Raw genomic sequence first — 17030 nt, forward strand, 5'->3', positions numbered from 1 at the left:
ATGGTCCTGGTCTCAGCCTCGACGATTACGCCATTGTCGTAGCATTAGTACTCGTGGCCGCGACGGCCGGAATGGTTATAGCCAGTAGGTCCAAAGAGTCTTTAAAGAGACACTACACCAATGCTACTGAGCTCTGATGGATAATGACGAACTACAGTCGGTCAAGCTGGAGCTGGTCGTCATGTTTGGGCCCTTAGCGTTGATGATCTGGTTCAGACTTCAAAGGCAAGTTTTGAGACTAACTTCGCCTCGACTCCGCCCTAACAATCTTAGCTGCTATACATCTACAGCTTTGTCTTCTGCACCGCGGTGCTCACCACCAAGATTTCTATCCTCCTATTCTACCGGCGTGTTTTTATGGGAAACGTGTTGTCTTTCCGGTTGTCGATTTGGACAGGTGCCTTCCTCGTCGGCTCATACCCCGTCTACTTCATGATCACGATGGGGCTCTATTGTAGTCCTCTTTCACACTACTGGACTCAATTCAAGGGCACTACCGGCACGTGTATAAACGTCGGTCGCTTCTTCTTTATTTTGGCCATTATCAATCTCATCACAGATGTGATCCTCCTGCTTATTCCGGTACCCGAGATCCTTAGACTCCATATGAAAAAGGACAAGAAGATTGCTGTTTGTGGCATTCTCGGCTTAGGAGGCTTGTAGGTTATCAGCAAAGAGCCCCCGGCATCCTTCACTGACTCACTCGCCAGCGTCTGTATCGCTAGTGCTGTTCGCGTCCACTACCTTAAGGTCTTCTCGACGGCAACAGACGTAACATGGATGATGGGTCCTGTAGCCATATGGTCTTCCGTTGAACCTTCTGTGGGCATCTTTTCTGCTTGCCTTCCTAGTTTCAAACCATTGCTCAGGGCTTTGCGAGCAAGAAATATGAACTCCAGCAGTTCGAATGGCAAAGTTTCAGCTTACCCACTGGGTTCGAGAGGTGGACCTCGAAGTACGAGACCCAGATTGAGATTGGATGACGAAGTTGCCTTACAGAGTCGGGCAATTGGTGGCGGAGGTAGTGGAAGTGTATATAGCGGAACTGACAGTGAATTTGGACGCCATATTCATGTCAAGACCCACTTCAAACAGACAATCAACGGGGTTGACTGAATGAATGCCAATTGGGTGGCATACATTTAGTTTACATCCGAAAGGTTGGTAGACAGATGCGATAAGGTAGGCAGTGGAAGGACCTATGGGCCATTCATGGAGACGACTTAAGAAGCCTTACTACTTGCATACTCGGGAAAAGTCTATGGATATCTCTTGACCCTGCTCCGTTGTTTGTATGCGTACTAGACATACCACGCTATTGGCTCGTTAGTATGGAGTTAATTTATTCTCTATCGTCGACTTGAACGGTATCTTTGTGAAATAAGTTAATCTTGGGAGGAAGATGAATTGTATTTTAGAAATAAGAATAAGAAAATTGATGGGATAAGAGCGAAGTTGACGATATCTTTAAATAAAGTAGGGAGACTTATTAGGTAAATTGAGTTTCGAGTGAGAAGAGCCGTGTTTACTGATAACCCCTCGGTTTTTCTCTCTAGAAAAACTTGTTATAAACGAGCTATGTGCTTTGAGATGAAGGCTATAGAAAGGACTGTTAATTCGGCTCGCCCTAATTACCTCACATAGTACTTGCGTAGCTGTCAGCGTATGAACCTGGCTACCTTATTGAACAATTTTCTCTATATTAAGTATAAGAAGCTATAAGAGTCTGGGCTTCTTAGACTTAAGTGAGACATTACTTTAAAATCACTTGCTTTGCTCTATTCGTATTGTTAACTTCTTTATACGTTAATAAGGTGCGGCGGGTGCTGGCACAGCTCAAACTATTCTAACGAAATTTTCGGCCATTGTATATGCGGTCTGTCCTAATTGAGTAGAAACAAAAGAGAGCAATAATTATGTTTCTTTGACAAGGGCATTGCTCGTCCCGACGGGCTATTGTAGCAATGTTTGTTCCTGGCTCTCGAGGCTTTTTCGAGCCTCCTCTTGCAACAATAAGCACTAAGAAGCTATAAATGCGGTCTTGCTACCCATTTACTTCATATATTGGCGCCTGATTAGAAGATACTTAAAATGAGAGATAGCTAGGGTTGAATGGCAATTTCGCTTATTAAATAAGATTTCAGTGTTTACGTGATGAAACACTATTCCCTTGGCCTCCTTTTCCGTATCCAACTCCAAGGTGACAGATAATGCGGAATCGGAACCCAGTGTCCATCCTACCATGTGGTCCATATTCTATAATGACTTGGACGAAGCCTCTCCAGCTTCCTACTAACAAAGCTTTCCTGATAATAGAGACTAAGGTGCCCGGATCCTCACTACTGACATTGAGCAGCTGCGAGATCGTTTCGGCTGCCCGCCTTCTCGCATTGTATGGTATTCCACGACACAGTCGTTCGAGGTTACAACAGCCGTTGTTAATAAAACTAAAAGAGAGAGGGCCTCTCGTCTACTATTATCGCTAGTGTAGCACCCTGAGCTCTCAAATTCTAAGTACTTATCTATTCAATTCTGCGCAGTTAGCAGAAGGGGTAGAGATGGGAGACAGTTAGAATCATGTACACGGCCCTTGTATTCACATACTATATCTGGGGTTTCTCGTGAGCTTCTCCCACTTTTCCCTCTTTCTACCCCTAAACGCAGAAATCGGACACTAATTACTGACCCTTCGTACCTTGCCCTCTTGGCGGTACCTATATCAACTCTGTCAAATTGGTGCTTAAGAATAAATAGATGAAGTAATGAATGATTTATGGCCTTGCAGTACATTTCCGGACCCTGTCTCTTCTTTTGTCGATACGCGTCTTTACTATGTGCATGAATACCAAGAGGTTGTCGAAGCCACTCACTGGGAAAGGCATAGATCAGTCTTTTCCAACAACCAATACACGTACGGCTGACCAGTCAAGACTCGCTACACCAAGTCACCTATAACCAAAATTCCAATATTGTCATCACGTCACTGCCTTACTAAGACAAATGACGCGTATAAAAATGCAACATCGGCATATTTTCTCCCTCGATCCATTCGAAACTGCATCTCCGGAAAACCCCAACGAATAAACATCTTTTTTGGACTGAGTCACCACCCCCGCTCAACATGGCAACTCCAGCTGATTATTCGGTTGACCCCTCAACTAACCCGTCTTCTTGGCCCGGCCCGCATCAAACTGTCGAGCAGGCCAATATCAGCAAAGTTAATGTTGACTTCATTAACACGAACACGATTGGCGACTCAGACTTTCACAACCTGCGCATCGGCACCGAGGGACACATTCCTGTCTTGCGGCAGGTGAATCAGCACGTAACTCGCGGTCTTTATCAACTGATCAGCCTCAATATTACGGAGTACTCGTGCGTGGTGGTTGTGTCGACGGGGAAGACGTGGAACGAATTATCGGAAGAGGGTTTTCCGTGGGACAACGAAGACCCTCAGCCTGAAGCAGCGCCGGAATTAAGTTCAATGGCCACTTCAGTGCTATATTCCGTCAACCTGTCGACCCATCCCGACCCGATTAGATGGCCGAACGAGACCACAGGTTACATCAATATCAGCAAGGTTGACATAGTTTTCGTTAACATGAACGGCGATTCAAACTTTCGCATACTACGCACTGGAACCAATGAACACGTTCACCATGTTGTGACACAGGTGACTAAACATGTGGCTCGTGGTCTTTATCATTTAATCAGTCTTAACGCAACGGAGCACTCGTGCGTGGTGGTCATATCAACGGGAAAGAAGAGAAGCGAACTATCGGGACGGGGCTTCCCGTGGGACAACAGAATAGACCCTTAGCCCGGAGTTGGGTCAAAATGGTATGTTTCGTCGTGTGTTTGGATCCGAAATAATTTCGACATGGCATATGCTGCAAGTTTCCCTTGCAACACAACTTGGCTGCATACCTAGTTACGAAAGAGAACGTAATCAACATTCGTATCACAGTCGTGATTCATCCTCTGTCTTCATAAACCCCTCTATTGATTATTCATTGATTCTTGATGGTTCCTTGATTCAGCAGTCATAGTATCTTTAGTAGATCATCTCCCGATATCCCCTGTAACGCTGCGCGTTATTGCCCCTCACTCGAAAGAACCAAGCCACTTTCTGCATAAATACCTTCTACTTCATTTTTTGCTTTGCGATAAACTACACTAGATATCTCGACAATTATCTCCAGGATCGGATATCTCCAAGTTTACCGATTGCTTGACCAAAAGGCTCACCTTCTGTGGTTCTGTTTTGATGACGCGGGCTGCTTCCCAAGTTCCCAAGGCACTCGCTGGGACATTATGTATTCGTAGGGTCTCCGGTAGATGAAACCTGGCTTGCCGATCTTAGCAACCATGGACGCATTATTTGCTTTGCTTATATTAGTAAAGAGAATGACGTTCTTCAGTAGATCTGTCTCTCTACCCCCATCGCCTAGCCGCTTCGTAACATTTTGGGCCGAGGCGGGGTCTATTCTCTAATGATGATCAATGTCAGGAAACTCGATTGACATCCTTCTTCAGATTAACTGGTCGAGAATCCAGATGGTAATTGAAATTTCAATTCACCTCGGCTGCCAGTTCGCAATCACGAAATCGGCTGCTCTCTACAAGTTGTCTCCATACGTAGATATGATTGCTCAGTAAACTTGACTCATGGGAACTATCCATGCACGCTTTTAGGGAGGTGGTTCAACTATGAACATTTTACTACTGGTGTATGCCACTGAGGCACTTATGCATTGAGGTTCGCTAGGAAGTCGAGGGCCACAGGCCCTTTCAACTTGCGATGCGGGATGTGAGATGGCGCAGAGGTTTTTGATATTAGAGAGCTTCAGGCTTACCAAAGCGAACACACTTCCCAGGATTGAAGCAACAATCACACACAGTCTTTCGATTCGGGTATACATCCAAAACCCCAGATGCTCTTCCTCTGAGACTTGAGTGTGCGTGCCACATACCTTAACCCTGAAGGAAGCCTACCTGAGTGGTGGAATGAATATTTGGTGGCGTTTACCAAGGCTGGGCAAACTATGTTTTGTCTTGGCCTTCGGCCTAAGTCGACCGAGGTGTGCCTGGACCTGACGACAAATGGAAGTCCAGGGATTCCTCCTCGTCTTCAACTTGCGTACTCGGTTTCGTGTCCACATCCGACTAACAGTGAGGACCTTCGTGAGAGCAGAATTAAGTGTCACAGCTGCTTCGGTGCTGTCACACGTGTAGAGGACGCAGATATTACTGAATCGGCTGTGTCCGAGCAAGGTACCTAATTAAATGACAAAGTGTCACCGCCTGCTCAGACCATGTGCCATCGTGCGGATAACAGGTTGCAGTCACGGTCAGAAAAAGCGGGGAATGAACCAGAACTTCGGAAGTGTCACCTCCATCCCCCGCGTTACCCCCCAGCAAAAGTCCCCAGGCGGAGGGCGCATCAGGCCAATAGAGTCGCTCAGCAGTAATAGTTCAGTCAGTCGTTGCCCTCCCTTTGTTGCGCAACGTTGACTTTAATTCCACTTCTCGTCTAACCGACTTAGAACGGGCTTGATTGAAGACGCCGCATGCAGAGTATGTCGCTACTTTGCCAAATCTATAACTCCTTCGTGATTTCTGCAATGATGCCGGACTATCAGGCAGCGACAGACGTGGGCTAATCCATATCAAGTGCGTGAGTCCGATGTGAAATTGCAGCTGCGGCGCAAGCGGCTTGGGAGCCAAGGTAGCCAAGAAGCCAAGACAACCTGGGCAGTGCGCTGGGCAGGCCCGACAGTCGGACAGAGAGAGAACAGAGTTGGATTCGCTGAATCTCAAGATGAACCGACATCAAATGACCTGGGGCATGTACCCTTACGAGTCCCAGCAGAGCCCATGTGCGAATAGTACTCCCAACTACGTTTTCCAGTGCCCTAAACACAGTCGTCGCTCAAGACAATACGATGCTTGAATCGCTTTCAACTACAACGTCTGCGCTCCGACCCTTTTGTTAAGCTGCTGCTTGCAGCCGAGACATGGGCGCTATCATACAAGAGCATCAGCTTTTGGGTTGCAGTGCATTAAGCATGCAGTGGTTCGTCCAGACACGAGCAAGCTGCACCATATCATGTCGAAAACAGACTAGAACGAGAGGTTGAGATCCTGGCAGATTCTTCTGCTTCAATGAGGCACCTGATCCATCGGCTCAAAGGAGATCCTCCTCTAGCCACTTATTCACGGGCTCGGTCGAAAGATACCCCAGGATATTGTTCTCTTTCCCCGCTTCGTTTACGCATTCCCCAAAGAGACGGTTGTAAACCCCATGGGGGCCGTGTGGGGAAATTGAGTTCACGCAGTCCAGACTCGGGGTTGAACTTGCGCGAGTAACCCCAGCATTGGGGACAGGTGGTTGGAGGACACTCCTTGGCATCTTGGCAACCAGGGAGCCGGTCCGGATAATGGTATTCATACCTGCAAATACGCAAGTGCTTATCTTCCCCGTGTTCCGCTCTTCTGTTTCCCAGCAAGCTTCCTGTCTTCCCTACCAACATCACCTCCCGCTGCCATCTTTACAGAAATCCCCAGCATAGACAATTAGAGTGTCAGGATGGCCGACAACGAAAAGGGACTGCCTGAGACCTTGGCTAAGGCCCGGTCCCGGTCCGTCGATCATGCAGAATACGGCACATACACTCCCGATATTGCCCTTATCCAAGCTGCCGCAGCCGCCAGCGAAGAAGAGACCAGGCTGCCCCGCAAGGAGCTTATATCGCGATATCTGCCAGCTGCCATTTACAGCATGCTCCTGAGTATGGCCCTGATCATGGAGGGCATGGACGTTGGTCTCGTCAACAACTTCTTTGGACAAAAAGCCTATTTGAGGAGGTTCGGTTGGCCAGATGCCAACGGCAAGCAACACATCCCGACATCATGGCAGGCTGCCATCGGCAATGGCAACAATTTGGGAAGCATCATCGGACTGCTTTTGAACGGCTGGCTTCAGTCTCGCTATGGCTCCCGACGAGTCTACATGGGTGCCATGGCACTCATGGGCGGGACAATCTTTTCATTGTTCTTCGCAGTCAACGTCCAAATGCTTTTCGCCGCCAACATCCTGTGCGGCATTCCCTGGGGTATCTTTCAGACTCTAACCACTGCATACGCTGCCGAGATTTGCCCAGCTGCTATGCGAGGATACCTCACCGCATGGGTCTCCATGTGTTGGGGATGTGGCTCCTTCCTTGCCGGCGGTGTTCTCCGTGGTTCACTGGGACTTCAAGGAGACTTGGCATGGAAGATCCCTTACGCTCTCCAATGGGTTTGGGTGGTGCCTCTATTCACTGTTGGTTTTCTTGCCCCGGAAAGCCCATGGTACCTCGTTCGCCGTGGTCGCATCGAAGAAGCCGAAAAGTCGCTACGCCGTCTTGCACGCAAGAACTTCTATACCGAGCAGACCATGGCTCAAACATTGGCTCTCATGAGACACACCAACGAAATGGAAAAGATTGAGTCTGCTGGCGCCAGTTACCGCGACTGTTTCCATGGAACCAACTTGCGCCGCACAGGTATTGTGGCCATGGCCTGGCTTATCCAGATTCTCAATGGCCAGGCTATATGCGCCTACGCCACCATCTTCTTGCAATCAGCCGGTATGCCAGAGGTCCGAGCATTTGACTTCAGCATGGGTATCCAGTCAGGCAACATTGTGGGCACTGCCATTGCCATTTCCCTGATGGGCAGAGTCGGGCGTCGCGTCTTCTTCTTCTGGGGTTCCTCAATCATCGGTCTCCTCATGCTCGTCATTGGCATCCTAGGCTTCATTCCAGGGAAGACCAACGTTGCTCTGGCTGTGGCTGTGGTCATGATCATTGTTAACCTGACGTTCAAACTGTCACTGGGCCCGACAACATACACCATTGTGGGCGAGATGTCCTCAAGTCGTGTGCGAGCTCAGACCATTGTTCTCGGGCGCGCCATCTACGTCGTTGGACAAATTGTTGTACAGCAGCTCAACCCTCGCATGCTTAACTCCAGCAGCGACTCTTGGAATTGGGGCGCAAAGACTGGGTTGTTCTACTTCGGACTTTGCTGCCTTTGGGCTGTGCTCATCTTCTTCTTCCTCCCGGAGACTAAGAATCGCACTTTCGCAGAGCTCGACTACTTGTTCCAGAAGAGAACTCCGGCTCGTCAATTCGCGACCACTCCCGTTGACTGTAAGCCAAACTTTTCCTGTGTTTTCTATTGATTTGGGTTTGAAACTTCTCCTTTATTTGGTTTGTTTACAGTTGCACCTGCTAACGTGTCTCATCGTTAAGTATTCGAATTGACCGGAGGCGATGCCAGCGCCAACAAGCTCGACGATGACGACCTCAACAAGAACGTTAGTGAACTGCACGAGAAGCGAATCTAGAGCATATTTCACGAGGATGCTATCTATCACTCATGTATACCTATGAGGTAGATCCGTAGTGGACTGTTGAATAAATACCCCAATTTGATGTAACACCATTCGATTACTCGCACATCTCTCAAGGGTTGCCTTCACGTTGGCTAGGCTCCAACCAACATTATTGTATCCATGTTGCTTCTTCTAGGTAATGCTTCCATAGTCGCCGATTTATCACATTGGCTCAACATAATAGCGGCCAGCGACGGTTCACCCTGCAAACATCTACCCACGTTGAGCTCCGTGATGTGTTTGCATCCGCATCCTGGTGCCTCCAAACTTCACACAAAACTTCACTCGACACACAATAGCCTTTCCATCCTGACTTAGTGTAGGCTCTGTTTAGCCAAGAACTGAATTGTGCCCTCCTCTCTGGTTTCGTCGCTTCTGCACCTGCAATGAAAGCTGGCCAAGCTGTGCCTGGCCCTAGCAGGTTATTTCGACTCAACGCTTCATCAAACCCTTGCAACGCCTCCATCACCTCATCGACACTTTCTTGAAGCAGCATAGGATTAATGTTTCGGATCCTGCGATAGAAGAATATCATCAAGGCCGGGCGTAATGCCCGCACCATATGCACGTGAGGCTTCTCGGTATTCAAATCCTGCTCGTACTGACCGTGATATCTTGCTTTGAAGGCACAAACAGCTTCTTCTAGATAGGATGCTTTTGGTTGCAGTGCTGCCATCTTGATGGCGTCAAGCTGGCTTTCATTTGGCGCGAGGCGGTCCATAACGTTAGCTAATCGTGTAATCTGGGACACAAGTCTCAGCCAGGTTTCGGGCACGCCATATATCTGCATATACAAGTCCTCTTGATCCTGTATCGAAGTTGCTAGATGTATATCTTTGTTGGCATGCGTCATATCATCATTGATGGTAGTGCCGGAAGTTGGATCGGAATGAAGTTGCAATGGTTCCAAGTGAAGGAAGTTATCAAGAGTAGTTTCTGGATGGGCTTTGCTCAGTAACTCCGCGCTTGAGATAGCTGTCCTGAGCGATACTGTTCCATCTTGAGACTGATCGCGAGCAGGAACGTGTTCTTGAGTGGTGACCCTGCCATCGCTGATGCTAATTGGATCGAGTACTGGTGATTCATCATGGAAAGTTTTAGTGCTTTCCGAGACTATTCTCATCCAGGCATAAATGTTGTGTAACAGTCGTGCTCGACGTGATAACTTTGGCTTCCGCAACCCGCGAACACGGATCAGCCTCTCCATTTCTAAGAGATATCGACATGTATCTTGTTCGTTTCCAGACAATAGCTTATTGGGAGTTAGCAGAAGTTCAAAATACAGAGAGAATACTTGCCGCGGTTGCAAGGATAGCTGCGGCTGCCATCAGCTGTTCTTTGTACTTGGCCTTTTTGGGGCCAGCAGACTCCTCCTCCAAGGTAAGCTTCAGGTGAAACTTGGCGCAGTCATATGTCCTCTCGGATAGGGATTTCCAGTACCGTTCGGGCTTTGTCAGTTCTGGGAAGCTCTCTGAATTGAGTGAGAGATGAAATGCGGAAACCGCGATGATGGCGTAAAGGTTTGACAAGTTGGCGTGTCGAGTATCATAAATGGGGAGTTCAAGCATAGTGAGCTGACTGAGTGTGACGATGGCAGAAGGAAAATTCAAAATCCTCCATGCAGACTTCTCGTTGATCGGTAGTGAGCCCATTTGATTTATGACTTCATCATAAAAGTGTTTCAAAAGAAGCGGAGCGTCCGCAACTAGATCTTCGTTCGGCTCTGAGATGACACCAGGCCTCACGCTGCCGGATCCTCGAGCGTCCGTCGTTTGGTGATTGATCGTTTCACGGATTGTCCAGTCGTCTAGTGTAGTGTGCGGTTCTTGATTAGAACATGGGATTTCGTCAATGGAGTAGCCCAGATGGGGGAGATGGTTTCCTTCCGCACCCCAGGTGAACAAGTCCCCCCATTGAAGAACATCTAGAGAGCTCGAGAGAAGCTCGTCAAGAGCGTCAGACACAGTGAGATCATTTACATTGGGACCGCAACTTCCGGCGACATCGGCCGTTGCGTAATCAATGTCTCGCAAAGAATATCCCAGGTTTGATGGTGAGGTGGTGCCTTCCGAAAAAGACAGGTTGTCGCACTTGTCGACAGCGCGCTCCTCCACCACTGGGCCGCTTATCTTTGCACCTAGATCGACTTCAGAATCTCCGTCTGGAACTGAGGAGACTCCGTGAAAGACGTTGAAAGGACCAATGGTGATTTCCATTTCCTCCCTGGATTCCACTGATTTGGCCTGGTTGTCGATCTTGAAAAGAGCTTCGTTGACAGTAGAGGGCAAGCTGGTAAAGAGAGAAGTGCTCATCACCTTTCTCAAATCATCTGTTCTCCTTCCTAGTCAGCTTTATCCGTGTAGAGGTCGTAATGGCCCTCAGACTAACCAGAGTATAGATGACGCCGGGAATACTGTGTAGCTTCGTTTGCAGGAGAAATCGCCGTGCTTAAGTTGTCTGGACCGTTTACTAGAACCCAGCGAAGGCCGGCTCTGAAATCGCACTTCAAGCCTGAGATGCAACATCGTTTACACCTTGGTGTGGTTTGGTCGCATTTCAGGTGACGTTTCCTGCATGTCTTGCATCCTTCGAAGGAATGTGCGCTCCTGGATCTTGATGTGTGCATGATGCAGTCAATGCCGTACGGACCAGGCAATGCCGTCGACCTCTAAAGGATGTACCGGGAGGGGTAGTTCGTCAGAAAGCATCAAGCAAGGGTGTGACACAGCAATAAGGTAATGCTAATTTGGCGAGATCCTCCGGTGTTTATAAGGCCCAGATGGACAGCATTGATTCCGGGGTGTTGGTTATCTATTATATAATTGATTTCGCAGGCTCCTTCGGTCCGTATTGTGCGTAATACTAGCAAGCTTCCGCGGGAGCGATTGGCGACAAGTGCGACGCTTTTCGTCAGTTGCTGCCCCAATTGCAATTGCACTGCTTGTCAAGATAAGAAGATTGATCAACGAAACGAGAGAGACAATCGTGGACCGCTATGATCATTTTCTCATTTCGCACAAAATTCGGGACCAATATTCAGCTAGTTTTCATTTGAGATTTCAAACAGTCTTGACGATACAGTACATATAGAGTAACAGGACATAGGTCAGACTGTTTGTGACCCTTCCGTGGGGTCTAGGCCAAACTGGAAAGTGACCCCGGAAGCTATCGCTGGATTGGCTACGTCAACCCAGCTCCACACACCCAAGAGGGCCGTATCCTTAAACCTTCGGCAGCTTTGCTCTGTTTCCCAAGCAGAGCCGATAGTCGTCCAAACAATCCTCGCTGTGAATGCATGCAGCTAACCAAATAGCTTCGCAATCCTCCGGTTGTTCCACTCCCATGAAGTAACATCGTCATAGTGGCATGGGGTAGTTTCGGTGACGAACTCCTTCATGGGAAGCAGAGATGCATGGCGATTCGGCTTGACGAAGTACGCAATGGAGTACCGCTCGGGAATCTCAACATTGTCGCCAGCTTTGATTGCTGGAGGATACGTGACACGATGGCAAGCAGCACGGAATGTGTCATTGGTCAGGCGTTGAAGAGAGTCGCCAATGTTGAGGATGATATCCGTGGGTGCCAAGGACTCCACACTTCGAAATACTCCAGGCTCGTTCTGGTCCTCCACTTGAAGACCTCCCACGGAATCTTGAAAAAGCATGGTGATCGTTCCAAAATCGGTGTGCTCGGCAATGCGCGTCGCTGTCCCGTCCGCAAGCTCCATGGCCGGAATCGCCGGATAATGAAGAAGGCGAAACTCGTTCTCCGCACGATTATGAAGTGCCCTGAGGTAGTCTTCCGAAACACCGAGAGCAATCGCAAGAGCGGATAGGAGATGCAGTTCAGTTTTGTAAGCTTTCTCATAGAAGGATTCCATGAACTTCCGGAATCCAGGAAGGCTCTCTTCAGGTACCCAGAGACTGTCTACAAGATCGTCGTGCGAACTGCCCATGTCCAGAGTTTCCTTGATAACTGATGTTAGTCAATTGAGCATATGGCGTCTCCTCTCTCGCAGTATGGGGTACCTTTATATCGCGAGTCTTACCAGGCCCTAGTCCCTTCTCGTAACCACTGATATTTGCAACATTTTCTTGACCAACAAAGCTATATCCTCTGTTTGGATTGGCTTGAGGCGGGTGCTTGGCTTTCATCTTTTCCTCCAGCGGCAAAGCAAAGAATTTTCGACTCTATAGTCACGGTCAGCCGTCATTTCATTTACTCCATATTACTTCAAACCTACCATATCGAATAATTGGTGGATGTCCCGTGCTGGTATACTGTGATTTTGAATCTTGACGCCGCCTCGCGACTTGAGCAACCGAAGTAGCTCGTTGCAAAATTGTCTTTTCTGCTCCTCTGTTCCAAAGAACAGAGACATGTCGAGTGTAGCACCTTTGTCGTCCATACTTGATAGTATAAGCTAGTCTTGGGATGAGAAGCTCAAGCTGCCTAGGAAGTTGATCTGGTCTGAATGATTTGGACGAGGGCAAAGGAAACAAGTTCAGCTGGGAACGTCGAGCTGTTATATACTGTTTCTCATTTCTCAATACGCAGTATTGAGATGTTATCTAGGTCTTCATAGCCATATTTTCTATTTTGTTAAGTGAAGCCGAGTCAACTGCCAATACAAGTGGCCGTGTCAGAGTTGCAGGTCAGTGTCTGGATCCATCCATACTTCAGGCGGAAGAGTAATACCTCTATGAAACAGCTTTACAACTTTGTTAGATTGTAGCCAAGTTCCGCCTATCAGTCTCGGGCGTAAATCAATAAATGCAAGAGAAGCCGATGTTGGAATACCTTAAATGTCGAAAACAGCATTTTGGTGGTTCACTTTCAACCCCCTTTTGGGATACCTCAGTAAAGTGGGTCAGAGGTTGCAGGCGCAGCCAGTTGGGCAGGAGAACCCGGGCCCCGCAAGCCGGCCAGTCCGATAAGGCGTAAAAAGCGGCAAGTGTGCCCGACATGGGATTTATCTTCCCCAGCTTCAACGTTGACTGCCATGTGCGACACATGTTTCCTTCCCTAGAGTAAGGGCTATGTTCAAATCCGTCTTGTTCCAACATGTCCGATAAGCTACACCTCTTCGTCCCTCGTCAGTTCACAGCAGCAACACCCACGGTGGGTTGCTGTCATGACCAGCAAAGACGTCTCCGCATGCAATCCAAAGTTGTGAACAACACGTATTGCCCCGGAATCAGAACAGCAAATTTACTGGGTCTATGTAATGATGATGGCAGCTCGCGACATTGAGAGACAATTCTATCCTATTCATAAATGCTCGAACCAGCATCCTAGGCGACGTCATCTGCGAATGAGAAAGGACTCAAAGGACGGAGCGACTTTGGAAAGATGTTAGGTCGATGAACCACAGAGCTAGATATAGTTCAAAATATATTGGTATTAACGCTCTACAAGTATGGTACAGTTTTCTAAGAGTAACGGGCTCCAAATGTGACGCTACCTACTTATTTTGCTAGGCGCATCAAAAGCATAACCGATCTCCGAAATGTATACTCAAGATCGAAGATATGAAGACTCCTTTTTATTCTAGATGAGGTCATAGATCTGTAAGTATTCCCTACTTGGGAGGTACCATAGCAGTGGGCTAAGCGTGGCATGCTCGGAAAGGAATCGACCGGTCACATCATCCCGTGTGTGTTGCAAGCCAAGAAGTCGGGCAAGATGATTAATTGTCTTAGATGCAAGATTCTCGATTGCAAGCAATGCCAGCCGTCGTCATTGATGTTACGTAGCGCGTATATGCCCATTTACACTTGAGGAAGCTCCGCCTTGCCAAATTTATTAAAGCTACATTTCGTTGATGCGGTCCTGAGTAAGCAACAGCAGTTCATGACCCAAGTGATGCAGCCAGACTAAGCCCAGAACGGGGGATAGGGTTCGTATTCGCAATGCTTCGTTACCCAATCTTTAATAATCTATTTCTTAGAAATGTGTATGCATAACAATTAATATCGACTACTTTCGTTTGTTATGTCTGGCAATGTATGTCGTGGTCGCGTAAGGTAGCGTAATAGCTTGAGAGACTTGGAGTCTAGTACCTTGGGTTTTGAGATCTGAAATTGCAGGTACGGGTTGTCAGAGTAGCTTAGCTATGCCAAGCTTTCACGCGTCTCTTGTGTGGCTCGTTTCACATCAGGTCCTAAATATTTCGGGTGTTCCGGAGTGCTCAAACTATTAACAGATTTGTGAAGAGGGGCGGAAGGCCCAATACGAGGCGACACATCGCAATGGAACTCCGCTTCTTGCGTTCTCCCTTGGTGTACAGATTCACTATCACTGGTCTTGTGATGCGCGCTTGTGGCTTCGAGACGGCTCAGAATGTAACATCTCGTAAAATGAAGCCCGCAATTGCGTCTCTTGGATCGCAGGTCCGGTTATTGTAGTTGCGGGTCTCTACCTTGTGATGTCTCCCTTCCAAACACATAATGGTCCTTGACTAGGCTGCACTTCCCTCTCGCCTAATTTTTCTTGGCATCTGCTGTTAGTGAATGAGTGAGCCTACCACCAAATTACTAACAGCCGAAAACTCTTCACCTCCCCTTGCCGGAGCCCGCATCCGCGATGGCCTCACAGCCGCCGTCGGGCACCGGACTGATGTCGGCCGACCAAGCCGACCCCGAACCAGGCTCCGGGACACCTCCGGAGCCGAACCCCACCTCAAGAGCTAAGCGACGCCGCGACGCCGAGGCACAGCCGACCCGGCCCAGCCTAACGGGAAGCCAGCTTGATGCCACCACCGACGCCCCTACCTCGGCCGAGGGGCCCGCAGCCTCTACCGCATCTGCTCCGAGCGGATCTGCCACAGGGTCCGTCTTGACAGCCCTTGCAGAAGAAGCTAGACAGTACGAGGCACGGAAAGACGTCTTTCTGACCATTGCACGGTCCGTCGACAGCGTTGTCGCCAGCTTTGACGGTTCTAGAAAGCAGATCGCGAAAGAAGCCACTGCCTATGTCATTCAAACCCTCAAGAGACTGATCAATCACGAGACAAGCCCAATAGCGGCCCGGAGTTGGGCGGCTGTCGTCGCACCGATGGCGGGCAACACCACTGCGGCGACCCGGAGCGGCCAGAGCTGCCAGAGCTCTGCCCGCCCGAAGGCCACACTCCCCGCCGAGGATCAGCCGCAGGCGCAGCCGAAGGAGGACCTCCGCATCTTTGCCCGCGTCCCGGAAGAAAGCTTAGCGGCCGCTCGGAAGATCGCACCGTTCGCCGTACGACAGATCGTCTGTAAGGCCGTTGGCCTGGGGCTAGCGGACCTTCCCCACGTCTACCATATCAGCACAGGTTACTCTCTGAAGCCGCGAAACAAGCAAATACAGGAAAGACTACTTACAAGTAAGGCAAAGCTGGCGGAATGCCTCGGCGCCCACCAAGTCGAGACGCCTATCAAGTGGCACACATACGTTGTGCCGCGATGCCCAACAAAACTACACAGCATTGGCGGGGACGTCCTGGACCCAGCCACACTCGTTGAAGATGAGGTCTTCGCACAGACAGGACAGAAGCCTGTCCTTGCTCGACCGTCCCGCCTTGGGCCCAACCCAGTCACGAACGAAATATCTTGGCTCATATCATTCACATCAGAGGTCACGCCCTTCAGGCTCTTCAACCAAAGCGGCAGATCTCTGCCCATCAAAAAACGAAGGACGCTCATCCGACATGACCCCGGCTGCCAGGGCTACCACGCCAACCGGTTCTGCGGACGACGACCGACTTGCAGCAACTGCGGAAGACCTTCCGACTCACACGAAACGGGACCTTGCATGGCCAGGCCCCAGTGTCCCAACTGCTGCGGCCCCTTCCAAGCCGGCCACACAGACTGCCCAGCGAGGCCCTCGGTCGTAAACGGCGTCGTCTCCCTTCCCGGTCGAAAGGAGCGGGCTCGGATCCGGAAGGCCGGCCAGAAAGCATCGGACACTCTGTACAAGGCTACTCGATCCGACAGTAGCCAGGAGGCGGCAGGCGTCCCTACCTCCACCAGCCAGAACCAGCAACCCGGCGCCAAGCGCGCGCGCACGAGAACGCCCTCCGCAAGCTCGATCGTTTGCCTCGGTGACGGAAGCACTGACAGCAGCAGCATGGATGAAGACGAGGCGGACGAAGGCGAAGGCGAAGACTCCCCCGACAACACCTCCATCGACCGTCCCGTGCTACCCATGCCAAGCAGGAGCCAACGGGCAGCACAGAAGCCAAACTACAACGTCGCGAATGCCTACACCCACCTCGAACTCGACTCGGAGACGTAAGCCGAGAGCGGCGACCCCACGGATGCTACGCGTTGCGCAGGGCAACGTCGGAAAGATCTCCCCGGCGCACACGGCTTTCCTGCAGCTCTGCTGGGAGGCTCAGATAGATGTGGTCCTCGTCCAGGAACCCTGGACGGGCTGGAAGGACGGAAACGTGCAACTGAACACGCACCCGGGTTTCGACTCTTTCGTCCCGGTCGACTTCTGGGACAGCGAAGGAACCAGACCAAGAGTATTGACCTACACACGCAAAGGGATAGGGATGACGGTGGAGCAGCAGAGGCCTGTCCACACGAGAGACGTACTGTGGCTGGTGGTC

At 49.7% G+C, this 17030-nt stretch overlaps 6 protein-coding genes across 6 annotated transcripts; 3 read left to right on the forward strand and 3 right to left on the reverse strand.

Annotated features, from left to right (window-relative positions):
- BDZ83DRAFT_686601 (uncharacterized protein) lies at positions 1-1395 on the forward strand. The gene is made up of 4 exons (XM_060511267.1): positions 1-84; positions 158-225; positions 274-659; positions 711-1395. Exons 1-4 carry the CDS (start codon positions 72-74, stop codon positions 1114-1116), a joined length of 873 nt encoding a protein of 290 aa, XP_060357165.1. The 5' UTR covers positions 1-71; the 3' UTR covers positions 1117-1395.
- Positions 1396-3065: 1670 nt separating this feature from the next.
- On the forward strand, positions 3066-3820 carry BDZ83DRAFT_714445 (uncharacterized protein; the record flags this gene model as incomplete). The annotated part of the gene is made up of 2 exons (XM_060511654.1): positions 3066-3193; positions 3554-3820. Exons 1-2 carry the CDS (start codon positions 3122-3124, stop codon positions 3818-3820), a joined length of 339 nt encoding a protein of 112 aa, XP_060357166.1. The 5' UTR covers positions 3066-3121.
- A 377-nt stretch (positions 3821-4197) lies between these two features.
- Positions 4198-5098, reverse strand: BDZ83DRAFT_645232 (uncharacterized protein). Its single transcript, XM_060509826.1, has 3 exons — positions 4996-5098; positions 4857-4945; positions 4198-4490 (listed from the first exon to the last, which is right to left on the reverse strand). Exons 2-3 carry the CDS (start codon positions 4920-4922, stop codon positions 4245-4247), a joined length of 312 nt encoding a protein of 103 aa, XP_060357167.1. The 5' UTR covers positions 4923-4945; positions 4996-5098; the 3' UTR covers positions 4198-4244.
- Positions 5099-6426: 1328 nt separating this feature from the next.
- On the forward strand, positions 6427-8468 carry BDZ83DRAFT_714448 (general substrate transporter). Its single transcript, XM_060511655.1, has 2 exons — positions 6427-8195; positions 8298-8468. The coding sequence occupies exons 1-2, from the start codon at positions 6590-6592 to the stop codon at positions 8390-8392; spliced, it is 1701 nt and encodes a 566-aa protein (XP_060357168.1). The 5' UTR covers positions 6427-6589; the 3' UTR covers positions 8393-8468.
- A 144-nt stretch (positions 8469-8612) lies between these two features.
- BDZ83DRAFT_595580 (fungal-specific transcription factor domain-containing protein) lies at positions 8613-11066 on the reverse strand (the record flags this gene model as incomplete). The annotated part of the gene is made up of 5 exons (XM_060506808.1): positions 8613-9398; positions 9465-9692; positions 9724-10530; positions 10618-10769; positions 10829-11066. 5 exons carry the CDS (start codon positions 11064-11066, stop codon positions 8613-8615), a joined length of 2211 nt encoding a protein of 736 aa, XP_060357169.1.
- A 414-nt stretch (positions 11067-11480) lies between these two features.
- On the reverse strand, positions 11481-13226 carry BDZ83DRAFT_773910 (uncharacterized protein). Its single transcript, XM_060515409.1, has 3 exons — positions 12684-13226; positions 12469-12630; positions 11481-12407 (listed from the first exon to the last, which is right to left on the reverse strand). The coding sequence occupies exons 1-3, from the start codon at positions 12846-12848 to the stop codon at positions 11742-11744; spliced, it is 993 nt and encodes a 330-aa protein (XP_060357170.1). The 5' UTR covers positions 12849-13226; the 3' UTR covers positions 11481-11741.
- Positions 13227-17030: the final 3804 nt, after the last annotated feature.

Source organism: Colletotrichum acutatum (genome assembly GCF_030867785.1).
Source record: "Colletotrichum acutatum strain CBS 112980 chromosome Unknown BDZ83scaffold_304, whole genome shotgun sequence".
NCBI classification, from domain to species: domain Eukaryota; kingdom Fungi; phylum Ascomycota; class Sordariomycetes; order Glomerellales; family Glomerellaceae; genus Colletotrichum; species Colletotrichum acutatum.